This window comes from Oncorhynchus mykiss, chromosome 15 (genome assembly GCF_013265735.2).
Source record: "Oncorhynchus mykiss isolate Arlee chromosome 15, USDA_OmykA_1.1, whole genome shotgun sequence".
NCBI classification, from domain to species: Eukaryota; Metazoa; Chordata; class Actinopteri; order Salmoniformes; family Salmonidae; genus Oncorhynchus; species Oncorhynchus mykiss.
The window spans coordinates 62,124,641-62,139,832 of NC_048579.1; the positions used below are offsets into that span (position 1 = coordinate 62,124,641).

A 15,192-nucleotide genomic window follows, 5' to 3' on the forward strand; every position below is an offset into this window, starting at 1 on the left:
ACACAGCCCCTATGTAACCTCTAGAGCTGTAGTAAGTCTAGGGCCCTCCTGAACACAGCCCTATGTAACCTCTAGAGCTGTAGTAAGTCTAGGGCCCTCCTGAACACAGCCCCTATGTAACCTCTAGAGCTGTAGTAAGTCTAGGGCCCTCCTGAACACAGCCCCTATGTAACCTCCATAGAGCTGTAGTAAGTCTAGGACCCTCCTGAACACAGCCCCTATGTAACCTCCATAGAGCTGTAGTAAGTCTAGGACCCTCCTGAACACAGCCCCTATGTTCTCCATAGAGCTGTAGTAAGTCTAGGGCCCTCCTGAACACAGCCCCTATGTAACCTCCATAGAGCTGTAGTAAGTCTAGGACCCTCCTGAAGACAGCCCCTATGTAACCTCCATAGAGCTGTAGTAAGTCTAGGACCCTCATGAACACAGCCCCTATGTAACCTCCATAGAGCTGTAGTAAGTCTAGGGCCCTCCTGAACACAGCCCCTATGTAACCTCCATAGAGCTGTAGTAAGTCTAGGACCCTCCTGAACACAGCCCCTATGTAACCTCCATAGAGCTGTAGTAAGTCTAGGACCCTCCTGAACACAGCCCCTATGTTCTCCATAGAGCTGTAGTAAGTCTAGGGCCCTCCTGAACACAGCCCCTATGTAACCTCCATAGAGCTGTAGTAAGTCTAGGACCCTCCTGAAGACAGCCCCTATGTAACCTCCATAGAGCTGTAGTAAGTCTAGGACCCTCATGAACACAGCCCCTATGTAACCTCCATAGAGCTGTAGTAAGTCTAGGACCCTCCTGAACACAGCCCCTATGTAACCTCCATAGAGCTGTAGTAAGTCTAGGGCCCTCCTGAACACAGACCCTATGTAACCTCCATAGAGCTGTAGTAAGTCTAGGGCCCTCCTGAACACAGCCCCTATGTAACCTCCATAGAGCTGTAGTAAGTCTAGGACTCTCCTGAACACAGCCCCTATGTAACCTCCATAGAGCTGTAGTAAGTCTAGGACCCTCCTGAACACAGCCCCTATGTAACCTCCATAGAGCTGTAGTAAGTCTAGGGCCCTCCTGAACACAGCCCCTATGTAACCTCTAGAGCTGTAGTAAGTCTAGGGCCCTCCTGAACACAGCCCCTATGTAACCTCTAGAGCTGTAGTAAGTCTAGGACCCTCCTGAACACAGCCCCTATGTAACCTCCATAGAGCTGTAGTAAGTCTAGGGCCCTCCTGAACACAGCCCCTGTCCTTCTGTGGATAGCGTTGCAGTATTGGACTATGTTAAAGTGTGTGTGTCTCTCTATGGGCCTGCATTGGGACAAGGTTCTCCTAATGTTGGGATGAGGTTCTGTTGGCGTTGGTTGGGATGATGTTTTGTTCAAGCCCATTCCTTAGCTTCTGGTGGAGGTTTGTGATGGCTCAGTGCTATGTCTGTCTTTATGGTGATGGATGTGTTTACCTTAACTACACACACACACACACACACACACACACACTGTTTCAGTACTCCACAGCCCTGGTCTTCAGTGTTTAGTCACAGCCTGAGAAACGTTTGCCTAACGTTACCTAGTGATTGTGCTAGTTAGAGCATCGGAACTTCCTGTGAGTGTGTGCATTATATCAATGCTTGTCCTTAGTGTAGTATTGTTGTTAAGACGAGCAGTTTTAGTTACTAACGTTTGAACATTGATGCTGAATTTGTTGAGCTGAGCATGTGACTCATGTTCCTCTGTGTCCAAGGGTGCGTGACTCTAAGTGTGTGTGTGTGTGTGTGTGTGTGTTTCAGGACTGGTCCATAGACTTGAACCGTACACTGAGTCGGCGAGAGACGAAGAAGAAGCCCTCCGATGGAGTCACCCTGACGGGCATCAGCCAAATGGAAGTGCAGCAGGTAGCCAAGAGCAGCAGCAGGTAACCACACACACACACACACACACACACACACACACACACACTGTCAGGAAGTGGGAGGACATTTCTCAAGTTGCAGTAGATAAACGTGTCAGAAGGCCAGTGAAAGAATGTAGCTTCCAATCCTCTCTTACCACTGCTGCACACGTTCCACACACCACTTCCACATCTAAACATCATAGTTACTGTTCCCCCACAACAAGACTCTCTGCACACGTTCCACATCTAAACATCATAGTTACTGTTCCCCCACAACAAGACTCTGCACACGTTCCACACACCACTTCCACATCTAAACATCATAGTTACTGTTCCCCCACAACTAGACTCTCTGCACACGTTCCACATCTAAACATCATAGCTACTGTTCCTCCACAACTAGACTCTCTGCACACGTTCCACATCTAAACATCATAGTTACTGTTCCCCCACAACTAGACTCTCTGCACACGTTCCACATCTAAACATCATAGCTACTGTTCCTCCACAACTAGACTCTCTGCACACGTTCCACATCTAAACATCATAGTTACTGTTCCCCCACAACTAGACTCTCTGCACACGTTCCACACCTTAACATCATAGTTACTGTTCCCCCACAACAAGACTCTCTGCACACGTTCCACATCTAAACATCATAGTTACTGTTCCCCCACAACTAGACTCTCTGCACACGTTCCACATCTAAACATCATAGTTACTGTTCCCCCACAACTAGACTCTCTGCACACGTTCCACACCTTAACATCATAGTTACTGTTCCCCCACAACAAGACTCTCTGCACACGTTCCACATCTAAACATCATAGTTACTGTTCCCCCACAACTAGACTCTCTGCACACGTTCCACATCTAAACATCATAGTTACTGTTCCTCCACAACAAGACTCTCTGCACACGTTCCACACACCACTTCCACATCTAAACATCATAGTTACTGTTCCTCCACACACAAGGCTCTCTTCACACGTTCCACATCTAAACATCATAGTTACTGTTCCTCCACAACTAGACTCTCTGCACACGTTCCACACACCACTTCCACATCTAAACATCATAGTTACTGTTCCCCCACAACTAGACTCTCTGCACACGTTCCACATCTAAACATCATAGCTACTGTTCCTCCACAACTAGACTCTCTGCACACGTTCCACATCTAAACATCATAGTTACTGTTCCCCCACAACTAGACTCTCTGCACACGTTCCACACCTTAACATCATAGTTACTGTTCCCCCACAACAAGACTCTCTGCACACGTTCCACATCTAAACATCATAGTTACTGTTCCCCCACAACTAGACTCTCTGCACACGTTCCACATCTAAACATCATAGTTACTGTTCCCCCACAACTAGACTCTCTGCACACGTTCCACACCTTAACATCATAGTTACTGTTCCCCCACAACAAGACTCTCTGCACACGTTCCACATCTAAACATCATAGTTACTGTTCCCCCACAACTAGACTCTCTGCACACGTTCCACATCTAAACATCATAGTTACTGTTCCTCCACAACAAGACTCTCTGCACACGTTCCACACACCACTTCCACATCTAAACATCATAGTTACTGTTCCTCCACACACAAGGCTCTCTTCACACGTTCCACATCTAAACATCATAGTTACTGTTCCTCCACAACTAGACTCTCTGCACACGTTCCACACACCACTTCCACATCTAAACATCATAGTTACTGTTCCTCCACAACTAGACTCTCTTCACACGTTCCACACACTGCTTCTACATCTAAACATTATAGTTACTGTTCCTCCACAACTAGACTCTCTGCACACGTTCCACACACCACTTCCACATCTAAACATCATAGTTACTGTTCCTCCACACAAGCCTCTCTTCACACGTTCCACACACCACTTCCACATCTAAACATCATAGTTACTGTTCCTCCACAACTAGACTCTCTGCACACGTTCCACACACCACTTCCACATCTAAACATCATAGTTACTGTTCCTCCACAACAAGGCTCTCTTCACACATTCCACATCTAAACATCATAGTTACTGTTCCTCCACAACTAGACTCTCTGCACACGTTCCACACCTTAACATCATAGTTACTGTTCCCCCACAACAAGACTCTCTGCACACGTTCCACATCTAAACATCATAGTTACTGTTCCTCCACAACTAGACTCTCTTCACACGTTCCACACACCACTTCCACATCTAAACATCATAGTTACTGTTCCTCCACAACAAGGCTCTCTTCACACGTTCCACATCTAAACATCATAGTTACTGTTCCCCCACAACAAGACTCTCTGCACACGTTCCACATCTAAACATCATAGTTACTGTTCCCCCACACAAGCCTCTCTTCACACGTTCCACACACCACTTCCACATCTAAACATCATAGTTACTGTTCCTCCACACAAGCCTCTCTTCACACGTTCCACACACCACTTCCACATCTAAACATCATAGTTACTGTTCCCCCACAACAAGACTCTCTGCACACGTTCCACATCTAAACATCATAGTTACTGTTCCCCCACAACTAGACTCTCTGCACACGTTCCACATCTAAACATCATAGTTACTGTTCCCCCACAACAAGACTCTCTGCACACGTTCCACATCTAAACATCATAGTTACTGTTCCTCCACAACAAGGCTCTCTTCACACATTCCACACCACTTCCACATCTAAACATCATAGTTACTGTTCCCCCACAACAAGACTCTCTGCACACGTTCCACATCTAAACATCATAGTTACTGTTCCCCCACAACTAGACTCTCTGCACACGTTCCACATCTAAACATCATAGTTACTGTTCCCCCACAACTAGACTCTCTGCACACGTTCCACATCTAAACATCATAGTTACTGTTCCTCCACAACAAGACTCTCTGCACACGTTCCACATCTAAACATCATAGTTACTGTTCCCCCACAACTAGACTCTCTGCACACGTTCCACACACCACTTCCACATCTAAACATCATAGTTACTGTTCCTCCACAACAAGACTCTCTGCACACGTTCCACATCTAAACATCATAGTTACTGTTCCCCCACAACTAGACTCTCTGCACACGTTCCACACACCACTTCCACATCTAAACATCATAGTTACTGTTCCTCCACACACAAGCCTCTCTTCACATGTTCCACACACCACTTCCACATCTAAACATCATAGTTACTGTTCCCCCACAACAAGACTCTCTGCACACGTTCCACATCTAAACATCATAGTTACTGTTCCCCCACAACAAGACTCTCTGCACACGTTCCACATCTAAACATCATAGTTACTGTTCCCCCACAACAAGACTCTCTGCACACGTTCCACATCTAAACATCATAGTTACTGTTCCCCCACAACTAGACTCTCTGCACACGTTCCACATCTAAACATCATAGTTACTGTTCCCCCACAACAAGACTCTCTGCACACGTTCCACATCTAAACATCATAGTTACTGTTCCCCCACAACTAGACTCTCTGCACACGTTCCACATCTAAACATCATAGTTACTGTTCCCCCACAACAAGACTCTCTGCACACGTTCCACATCTAAACATCATAGTTACTGTTCCTCCACAACAAGACTCTCTGCACACGTTCCACATCTAAACATCATAGTTACTGTTCCCCCACAACTAGACTCTCTGCACACGTTCCACACACCACTTCCACATCTAAACATCATAGTTACTGTTCCTCCACAACAAGACTCTCTGCACACGTTCCACATCTAAACATCATAGTTACTGTTCCCCCACAACAAGACTCTCTGCACACGTTCCACATCTAAACATCATAGTTACTGTTCCCCCACAACTAGACTCTCTGCACACGTTCCACATCTAAACATCATAGTTACTGTTCCCCCACAACTAGACTCTCTGCACACGTTCCACACCTAAACATCATAGTTAACGTTCCCCCACAACAAGACTCTCTGCACACGTTCCACATCTAAACATCATAGTTACTGTTCCCCCACAACTAGACTCTCTGCACACGTTCCACACCTAAACATCATAGTTAACGTTCCCCCACAACAAGACTCTCTGCACACGTTCCACATCTAAACATCATAGTTACTGTTCCCCCACAACTAGACTCTCTGCACACGTTCCACATCTAAACATCATAGTTACTGTTCCCCCACAACAAGACTCTCTGCACACGTTCCACATCTAAACATCATAGTTACTGTTCCCCCACAACTAGACTCTCTGCACACGTTCCACACACCACTTCCACATCTAAACATCATAGTTACTGTTCCCCCACAACTAGACTCTCTTCACACATTCCACATCTAAACATCATAGTTACTGTTCCCCCACAACTAGACTCTCTGCACACGTTCCACACCTAAACATCATAGTTAACGTTCCCCCACAACAAGACTCTCTGCACACGTTCCACATCTAAACATCATAGTTACTGTTCCCCCACAACTAGACTCTCTGCACACGTTCCACATCTAAACATCATAGTTACTGTTCCCCCACAACTAGACTCTCTGCACACGTTCCACATCTAAACATCATAGTTACTGTTCCCCCACAACTAGACTCTCTGCACACGTTCCACACCTAAACATCATAGTTACTGTTCCCCCACAACAAGACTCTCTGCACACGTTCCACACACCACTTCCACATCTAAACATCATAGTTACTGTTCCTCCACACACAAGCCTCTCTTCACACGTTCCACACACCACTTCCACATCTAAACATCATAGTTACTGTTCCTCCACACACAAGGCTCTCTTCACACGTTCCACATCTAAACATCATAGTTACTGTTCCTCCACAACTAGACTCTCTTCACACGTTCCACACACCACTTCCACATCTAAACATCATAGTTACTGTTCCCCCACAACTAGACTCTCTGCACACGTTCCACATCTAAACATCATAGTTACTGTTCCCCCACAACAAGACTCTCTGCACACGTTCCACATCTAAACATCATAGTTACTGTTCCCCCACAACAAGGCTCTCTTCACACATTTCACACCACTTCCACATCTAAACATCATAGTTACTGTTCCTCCACACAAGCCTCTCTTCACACGTTCCACACACCACTTCCACATCTAAACATCATAGTTACTGTTCCCCCACAACAAGACTCTCTGCACACGTTCCACATCTAAACATCATAGTTACTGTTCCTCCACACAAGCCTCTCTTCACACGTTCCACACACCACTTCCACATCTAAACATCATAGTTACTCTTCCCCCACAACAAGACTCTCTGCACACGTTCCACATCTAAACATCATAGTTACTGTTCCTCCACACAAGCCTCTCTTCACACGTTCCACACACCACTTCCACATCTAAACATCATAGTTACTGTTCCCCCACAACAAGACTCTGCACACGTTCCACATCTAAACATCATAGTTACTGTTCCCCCACAACTAGACTCTCTGCACACGTTCCACACACCACTTCCACATCTAAACATCATAGTTACTGTTCCCCCACAACAAGACTCTCTGCACACGTTCCACACACCACTTCCACATCTAAACATCATAGTTACTGTTCCTCCACAACAAGACTCTCTGCACACGTTCCACATCTAAACATCATAGTTACTGTTCCCCCACAACTAGACTCTCTGCACACGTTCCACATCTAAACATCATAGTTACTGTTCCCCCACAACTAGACTCTCTGCACACGTTCCACATCTAAACATCATAGTTACTGTTCCCCCACAACTAGACTCTCTGCACACGTTCCACACCTTAACATCATAGTTACTGTTCCTCCACAACAAGACTCTCTGCACACGTTCCACATCTAAACATCATAGCTACTGTTCCCCCACAACTAGACTCTGCACACGTTCCACACACCACTTCCACATCTAAACATCATAGTTACTGTTCCTCCACAACAAGACTCTCTGCACACGTTCCACATCTAAACATCATAGTTACTGTTCCCCCACAACTAGACTCTCTGCACACGTTCCACATCTAAACATCATAGTTACTGTTCCCCCACAACAAGACTCTGCACACGTTCCACACACCACTTCCACATCTAAACATCATAGTTACTGTTCCTCCACAACAAGACTCTCTGCACACGTTCCACATCTAAACATCATAGTTACTGTTCCCCCACAACTAGACTCTCTGCACACGTTCCACATCTAAACATCATAGTTACTGTTCCTCCACAACTAGACTCTCTGCACACGTTCCACATCTAAACATCATAGTTACTGTTCCCCCACAACTAGACTCTCTGCACACGTTCCACATCTAAACATCATAGTTAACGTTCCCCCACAACAAGACTCTCTGCACACGTTCCACATCTAAACATCATAGTTACTGTTCCTCCACACAAGCCTCTCTTCACACGTTCCACACACCACTTCCACATCTAAACATCATAGTTACTGTTCCCCCACAACAAGACTCTCTGCACACGTTCCACATCTAAACATCATAGTTACTGTTCCCCCACAACTAGACTCTCTGCACACGTTCCACATCTAAACATCATAGCTACTGTTCCTCCACAACTAGACTCTCTGCCGCTGATCGGGAACGCTGGTAAAGCATTCCGGAGAAAAGCCTTTGGAATGATGTCTGCCACCACTGAGTTGTTGCCATGGTCACAGTAAACATTCCTGTAACAAGCCCTGAGAAAACAGAAGTGTCCCACTGACTGTAAAGGGTGGGTACTGGGGGAGTGTGTGTGTGTGTAGGGTGGGTACTGGTGGAGTGTGTGTGTGTGTAGGGTGGGTACTGGGGGAGTGTGTGTGTGTGTGTGTGTGTAGGGTGGGTACTGGGGGAGTCTGTGTGTGTGTAGGGTGGGTACTGGGGGAGTGTGTGTGTGTGTAGGGTGGGTACTGGGGGAGTGTGTGTGTAGGGTGGGTACTGGGGGAGTGTGTGTGTGTGTGTAGGGTGGGTACTGGGGGAGTGTGTGTGTGTGTAGGGTGGGTACTGGGGGAGTGTGAGGAGTTAATGAGAGGAATGTGAGGCACGCAAAGCATTTGACCCTTTGGTATCCATCAGATGTGCATATTGCCAAACATGGGTCTGCCTCACCCTACCAGCATAAGACACATACTCTGTCACATCACTTCTACTGTACTGTAGGCTATATCTGTGTCTACAGGGGTGAAGGTGAGTGTGTGTCGATCAAGATTAGTTGTACTTACAGTGGAAATTCATTTTCACAGCTCACGAAAACACAAACAATAGACTGAACAAACAATGGCCATATAAGGAAAAGGGGGTAAGAGTGAAATTCTTGTCTGGACCGAGGTACAACTTCACTCCTTCCTTATCGTGTTCACGCATTGAGAGTTGGTCCACATTTCTGCGCTATAGCAAAATCAGAGATACCACCACTTCAAGGGAATTGATAGTTTAAATTGATAGTTTACTGCTATATGGGCATTTTATAATTTGCTCACTTTAAAAGTTGTTTATGGGCAACTAACTATTGAGTATTACGCTAGAGATGGATATATATATCTCTCTCTACAAAGAACAGTTGTGGACATCACCAAAAAGCAGGCTGATATTGGTCTGAGACCTAATATAACATCATTAAAAATGTGTGAACATCTTTTTTTTCTGACTTCTGCCAACCAAAGTTACATTGTTGCCACTGTTCAGTGTTTGTTTGGTGTTTCAACTCCTCTGAGAGAGATTTGGTTATCTCAGAGAGCGTGGCGCCGTGACTGTCAATAAAGGTGTCTACAGTGCAGTGACGTTGTGATTGGACAGATGGCTACTACGTGCCATGGTCCAACTGCACTGTAAACATACGATGTGCATACAACACTACAGTGGGTTCCTGGTTGAAGTTGTCTCTATGCACAGATCTAAGATCAGCTTACCTTCCCCAAATCCGAACCGTAACTGTTAGGGGGGAATACAAAACTGACCGTAGATCAATAGGGTGACTTCATCATAATTCGGTCTCACAACAGAATAGTGTGGAATTCCAAATCTAGCCCAGCCTCTAACCCAAGGTACTTCTCTAGATAATATATATTTTTTAAAGATAGGTGTCACTAATTTGGTAATGCTTTGACCTAACCAATCAGAGGGAAAAATGGAGCTATTGCTTAAACCAATCTGACCCTCTCGGATCTACCTGAAGTGTCTAGGGAAATTGGCTATTATATGGGTCAAATTGGAATTCAGAATGAATTCCTGGTGAAGTGAAGAGTGTGACCGTTTTCTCAACCCCAGAGCGTATCCGCTGGGGAAAACACTGATAAAATGCTAGTAAAAGCATCAGTGAGATTGTAGAAGAGGAATTGGTGAAGGTGTATACATGTTGTGTGAATGGAAAACTGACCATTTCTTATTTGTTAACTGAACATGTTTATTTTGTGACTGTGTCCTAGTGTCATGATGGATGTCTAAAAACCATACGTACCCAGCGTTGCCTCGTCAGTGTCCTCAGACTGGTCATGTGTTTTTTCTCACACTGCTCATATGGTCTATTTGATTGGTTATGGTTGGAAGTGTCACTTGTGTGTCCATTATGTCTTAAACCCTCACATCCGAAGGTTTTCGATTCAGCTTTAGGTATGTCACGAAGCTGTCTGGATTCAAGGTGTGTATGTGTACGAGTATGTGTTTTGGGGTGTACGTGTGTGTGTGTCACAAATGCCTGTCTCCGTGTCGTCAGCCTGACTGTGCCCACTAGCACAGAGCCGGTGGGTTCAAACCCCTTCGAGGAAGACGACGACGAGGATCTCCAGGGGACCGTGAAGGAACAGCCTGCTGTCGTCGTCAACAACAACAACAGCAGTCCGCTCAATGTCAAAAAAGTGGAGGAAGTGAAAACGTTGGTGAAAGAGAGACCCTCTCCCCCCTTTTCTTCTCTCTCTCCCTCTTCTTTTTTCTCCTCTCCCTCAGTCTTTGGGTGAATTTAGTATTTTAGTGTCACACGTGTTTCTCAGGGTTGCACGTATTTGTTCCAGCCAAGCACGAGCACACAGGGCTTGTTGAGTAGTGGAACCAGGTGAGCTAGTGCTGGGCTAAGACAAAAATGTGCACCCCTGAGAAACACTTCAATAACACACTATTGAGGCACACCCTTTCTGTCCTCTCATCTTTATTTTTCCCTTCACTCTTTCCTGTTATTCTTCCTCTCTTTTCCATTACTTCTCTTTTATTCCTCTCATCTATCCTTGTCCCCTTCCTTTCCTCCCTTTTCCCTCTCTCCCTCTGTCACCCCACTTTTTTTCTCTCTCTTTCTACTGCTCCCCTCCTCTCCCCTTTCTCCTTCCCTCTCCCTGGCTAGCGGCAGGCTGTGTTATGGTGCATGGGCTCTCAGTGAGCGATCACACCAAACCTACATTAGTCATCACTCCTAACAGTGCCAAGTCCTGCAGAGCATTCTTTCTGTGTGTTTGTGTGTATTTTTCCTGTCTGTGTTTACTTTACAGTCAGATCTGTTGCAAGTTGGAACTCAAAAATACAATTTCTATAGAATTTAGACTATTAAACAAAAGCCTGTCTACAACTTGGTGAGAACCTATATTGGGTCCTGTTTTACATTAGGGCTGATATTGACTCAAGGCAGGACAGAGAAACTAGCACTCATAAAGTCAACGGTGTGTGTCAGTCTCTCTGGCATAAAGCAGGAACTATGAGATGCCATTGGTGTCTGAGTGTACCAACTGCAAGAGGCTGACTGTAACCTGGCTTCAGAGAGTGTGTGTGTGTGTGTTTGTGTGTGTGTGTGTTTCATGGGTTTTCTGACTGGGGAAGAAGGGTGTTTGTTCATCTTGGTACTGTACATCTACCTCCCTCTAGTGGTGGATGGGGTGAACTCCAACCATGCTTTTGTACTGTACTCGTGTCATTGTGTTGCCTTGCCTTACCTCAGCACTCTGTCTGTGTCCATTCCAAGTGGTGTCAAAGCAAACTCACAAATCCATTCACCAACAAAACCTCACAGCATTGGTTTCCTAAAGAGGCATGTTTCCCCCCCCATTGGCTGATTTGAGAGAGAGAACCTATAGTCTTTCAGTCTTTGTATCCGGGCGGATTCGGAGATGCATTTGCTGGGCCTTCTACATGTTGTGCTGTACTCTACATTGGTGTCGTTGTTTTTATGCCCCCCTCCCCCGGGCCCTATTAACTCTTTTTGTTCCCGCTTCTCTCGCCTGGCATGCTGGATTGTCCAATCGGTGTGTGATCAGGGCATGATTGACAAGTAACATTTTCAAATTTCCCTTATGTTGATTGCTGCCTCTGTCTGTTCAGCGCCAGCAGTGTGGAGAAGTCGCAAGAGTGGTCGGATGAGGAGACTGGGGTGAACCCGTTTTCCATTGAGGATGCCAACGGCGATGGGAACCCGTTTGAGGGGGAGCCGGCGTCCTCGGGGGTGTCTGTGGCTGTGCTTGCCCTCTACGACTACGAAGGACAGGAGCAGGATGAACTCAGCTTCAAAGCAGGTGTGTGTGAATACACTAAAGACTGTGAGTGAAGAGACCCCTGCCCTGTCCCCCTATTCTCTAGTCTGCTGTCCTGTATGACCACTGCTAAGTGAAAGGACTGGATGTCTCCACCAGTCTTCTTTTACTTGCCATGTCCTGTCAGATCAGTTATCTATGACAATTAAAACACAGAGAAAAGTGAGTGAGGCGGAGTTGAGTCACAAATCCTTTTTGAAGCTGCTCAACAGAAAGACATGCTCATCTACCACCATCTTTCCACATAATCATCTGTCCATTCCTCCCTGTTTTCCTTTTTTGTCCTGAAGGTGAGGAGTTCACCAAGATAGGAAACGAGGACGACCAGGGCTGGTGCAGAGGGCGCCTGAAAGACGGCGTGGTGGGCCTCTACCCCGCCAACTACGTAGAAGACATCCAGTAATGACCGAGCGAGGGACGAGGAGGAAAACGAGAGAGAGGATGGGGTGAAGAGGCTAAAGAAAGTGGAGGAGATGGGGTAGGAGGGTGGGTAGGCCTCGCATTTGCCCCTCACCCTCTTCCTCCTACGTGGTAGAGGCTGGCCGCAGTGTGTGTGAGTGAAAGGGTTGGCAGAAGGAAGGGGTTTGCCCATCGAAGAGGATGATGTTATAGCTCTCTCTGTTGTATCTTCCTGGATCCCATGTCGTTAAGCACACATCTTCCTACAACTACAGCCTGCCCTCATTGTCAGCCTTTATGATGGGACACCCAGTACAGAGTCTAAAGCCAGCTGCAAAAGCAAATGTTACTTAAAGCCATTACTGTTACAGAAGAAAATATATAAAAAGCTATTTGAAACATGTTACCTTCCAATTGTAGCTTGAAGTTATGAAGACGTTGAAAGAATTAACCGATTTTAAAAGATCCGAACAGACATGGGAGAGGATATACATGTGTCCCATTCACGAGGTCTAGCCCATTCGATTTGAAACTGATTGGAGACCTAAAAGTAATCTTAGTTTAATCTTTTAATTAATTTTTGCCATAGACAATTGGTGATACAATCTTTTAGTTCTATAGATCTGATTCTATTGTAGCACCAATTTGTAGTCCAGGATCTGATTTGGTAGTCTTATTTTGAAATAAGGGGAATTCCTAATTGCATGTTATTTCTTGCTCTGTTTTGAGCGTCCTTCACCCCATCCTTTTGACAGTAATCAAGGTTTTATTTTTTTTCCCACATGAAAGCCATTTGTCTGAAATATCAGAACCTACAACCCTGTTTTCTTATTTGACTTTTCAAATGTTTTGAGAAAAGGGCTTGGAATTCATGGCAGTGCCGGTTCAGAACAATTGTCTGTCTTATCTGATGCCTGTAGTTCAGATTTGTCAAGTCTTGTTATGCCTTTTTTTTGTATTTTAAATCTGATTTATGTTTTGCTCAGTGAATAGTTGATGAATGAGAGAAACCGAGATGATTAATTATATCCAGTTCTTCCACCGTCACCAACCAGCCTGGTCTCAGAGCATTTCATATTATTCTGTAAATGCTCTGATACCATGTTGCGCCAACCCACATTTTAACAATAAGTGACGCATTCAGAAGTTCTCCTGTAACCTTTACCCCTCAACTTTAATTGATTGTATATTCTTTAATTGTTTCATTGTATCGGCTCACCTATTGATTGTACACGTTTGCTGGTCATTCTAGTATCAGGGACATTCACCAGGGCACATAGGGCTCTGGCCAAACGTAGTACACTATATAGGGCATAGGGTGCCATTTGTGACAGCCTCTATTCACACAATTGACTTCACATTCTGTTGGTAGATTCTTACATCGTGGATGTTGTTTTGTCTTTCCACACTGAATGTTTGGCAATAAGGTGTGTCACTTGAAGCTAGGAGCTTTAGCTGTAGCTTGCACTGGATGTCCAATTCAAAGTTTTGGGAGAATATACCATTTTTGTGCCAGCGAAAACAATGTTGCACGTTCAGCAATAAAAACCACAGCTTTTACTATTTTTCACAAATTAGAGGGTCCGATTTAATAAAAGTATGTTTGCATGTAAATAGCGAGGAACCTATGAACAAATTAAGCAGTTATAGATTCAGGAGTTGTGATTTAAATTTCTATTTGGAAATCAAAGACTGTTAATGTATGAGATGCCTTAAGTGCTTTTGTTCTGTCAGATGAAATGCTGTGATTCGGAAACAAATCCGTTTGTACAATAATTGTATGTTTTATGGCGAATGTCTCGTGAATTTGCTGTCTTGTTGCATTTGTAAATATAATGTAAAATCTCCAGAGGGGCCAGAGCCTACTTATGATTAGTAATTGACAAATAACTGATTATATTTCTTATTTTCTTTTAAAAGTTAATGATTGACACACACACCCTTAACACCACCACATGTGCATTACCAGTATTGGCAAACTATATCTGTTATATAGGACCTATCCCAATTCCCGTCTCTAGTATAGGTTTCTCCTATTGGAAGTTGACGTTTTGGCTCTTAAATTGTTGTGAGTACATTCTTTAGCAAACACTGTTTAAGCATGATGCTCCTGGAAATATCCCCTACATTTTATGCCTACAACCGCATAGCGAGAGATCGGTTTGATATTAGTTTTCTGTCAGTGTGAGAGGTTATGCTGTGCGTTTCAGGTCATGAGATGTATATCATTGGTTTCAGGTCATGCCATTAACAGAACACCGCAGCAGCTTGCACAACTCAGTTTGCCAATGTTGTCCCACAGCATACATTTATAAATGAATTGAACGAAAATAAGTTTCACTGTCTTTTTTTTTTCTTTTTCAATTAAACATACAGTATCAAGGATAATAGAAAG

At 44.8% G+C, this 15,192-nt stretch overlaps 1 protein-coding gene and 2 long non-coding RNA genes across 10 annotated transcripts in view; 1 reads left to right on the forward strand and 2 right to left on the reverse strand.

The window, feature by feature from the left end:
- pacsin2 (protein kinase C and casein kinase substrate in neurons 2) overlaps nt 1–15,126 on the forward strand; it is a 45,680-nt gene extending 30,554 nt beyond the window's left edge. For 3 of the 6 annotated variants that reach the window (XM_036944912.1, XM_036944915.1, XM_036944913.1), the window contains 4 exons: nt 1,780–1,904; nt 10,604–10,762; nt 12,190–12,380; nt 12,689–15,126. In XM_036944912.1, the coding sequence (XP_036800807.1) occupies nt 1,780–1,904; nt 10,604–10,762; nt 12,190–12,380; nt 12,689–12,801 (588 nt within the window). In that variant the 3' untranslated portion in view covers nt 12,802–15,126. The remainder of the gene's footprint in view (nt 1–1,779; nt 1,905–10,603; nt 10,763–12,189; nt 12,381–12,688) is intronic. The other 3 variants (XM_036944916.1, XM_036944917.1, XM_036944914.1) reach the window with 2 other exon arrangements.
- Nucleotides 1,898–5,825, reverse strand: LOC118938820. Of its 3 annotated transcripts, none has more exons than XR_005036164.1 (3): nt 5,582–5,825; nt 3,857–3,981; nt 1,898–3,287 (listed from the first exon to the last, which is right to left on the reverse strand). It is a non-coding gene; the product is annotated as an uncharacterized LOC118938820 (long non-coding RNA). The 3 variants fall into 3 exon arrangements; XR_005036162.1 differs by having other exon boundaries at nt 3,720–3,981; XR_005036163.1 differs by lacking the exon at nt 5,582–5,825 and adding an exon at nt 5,065–5,103 and having other exon boundaries at nt 3,720–3,981.
- On the reverse strand, nt 4,836–5,025 carry LOC118938821. Its single transcript, XR_005036166.1, has 2 exons — nt 4,995–5,025; nt 4,836–4,938 (listed from the first exon to the last, which is right to left on the reverse strand). It is a non-coding gene; the product is annotated as an uncharacterized LOC118938821 (long non-coding RNA).
- Nucleotides 15,127–15,192: the final 66 nt, after the last annotated feature.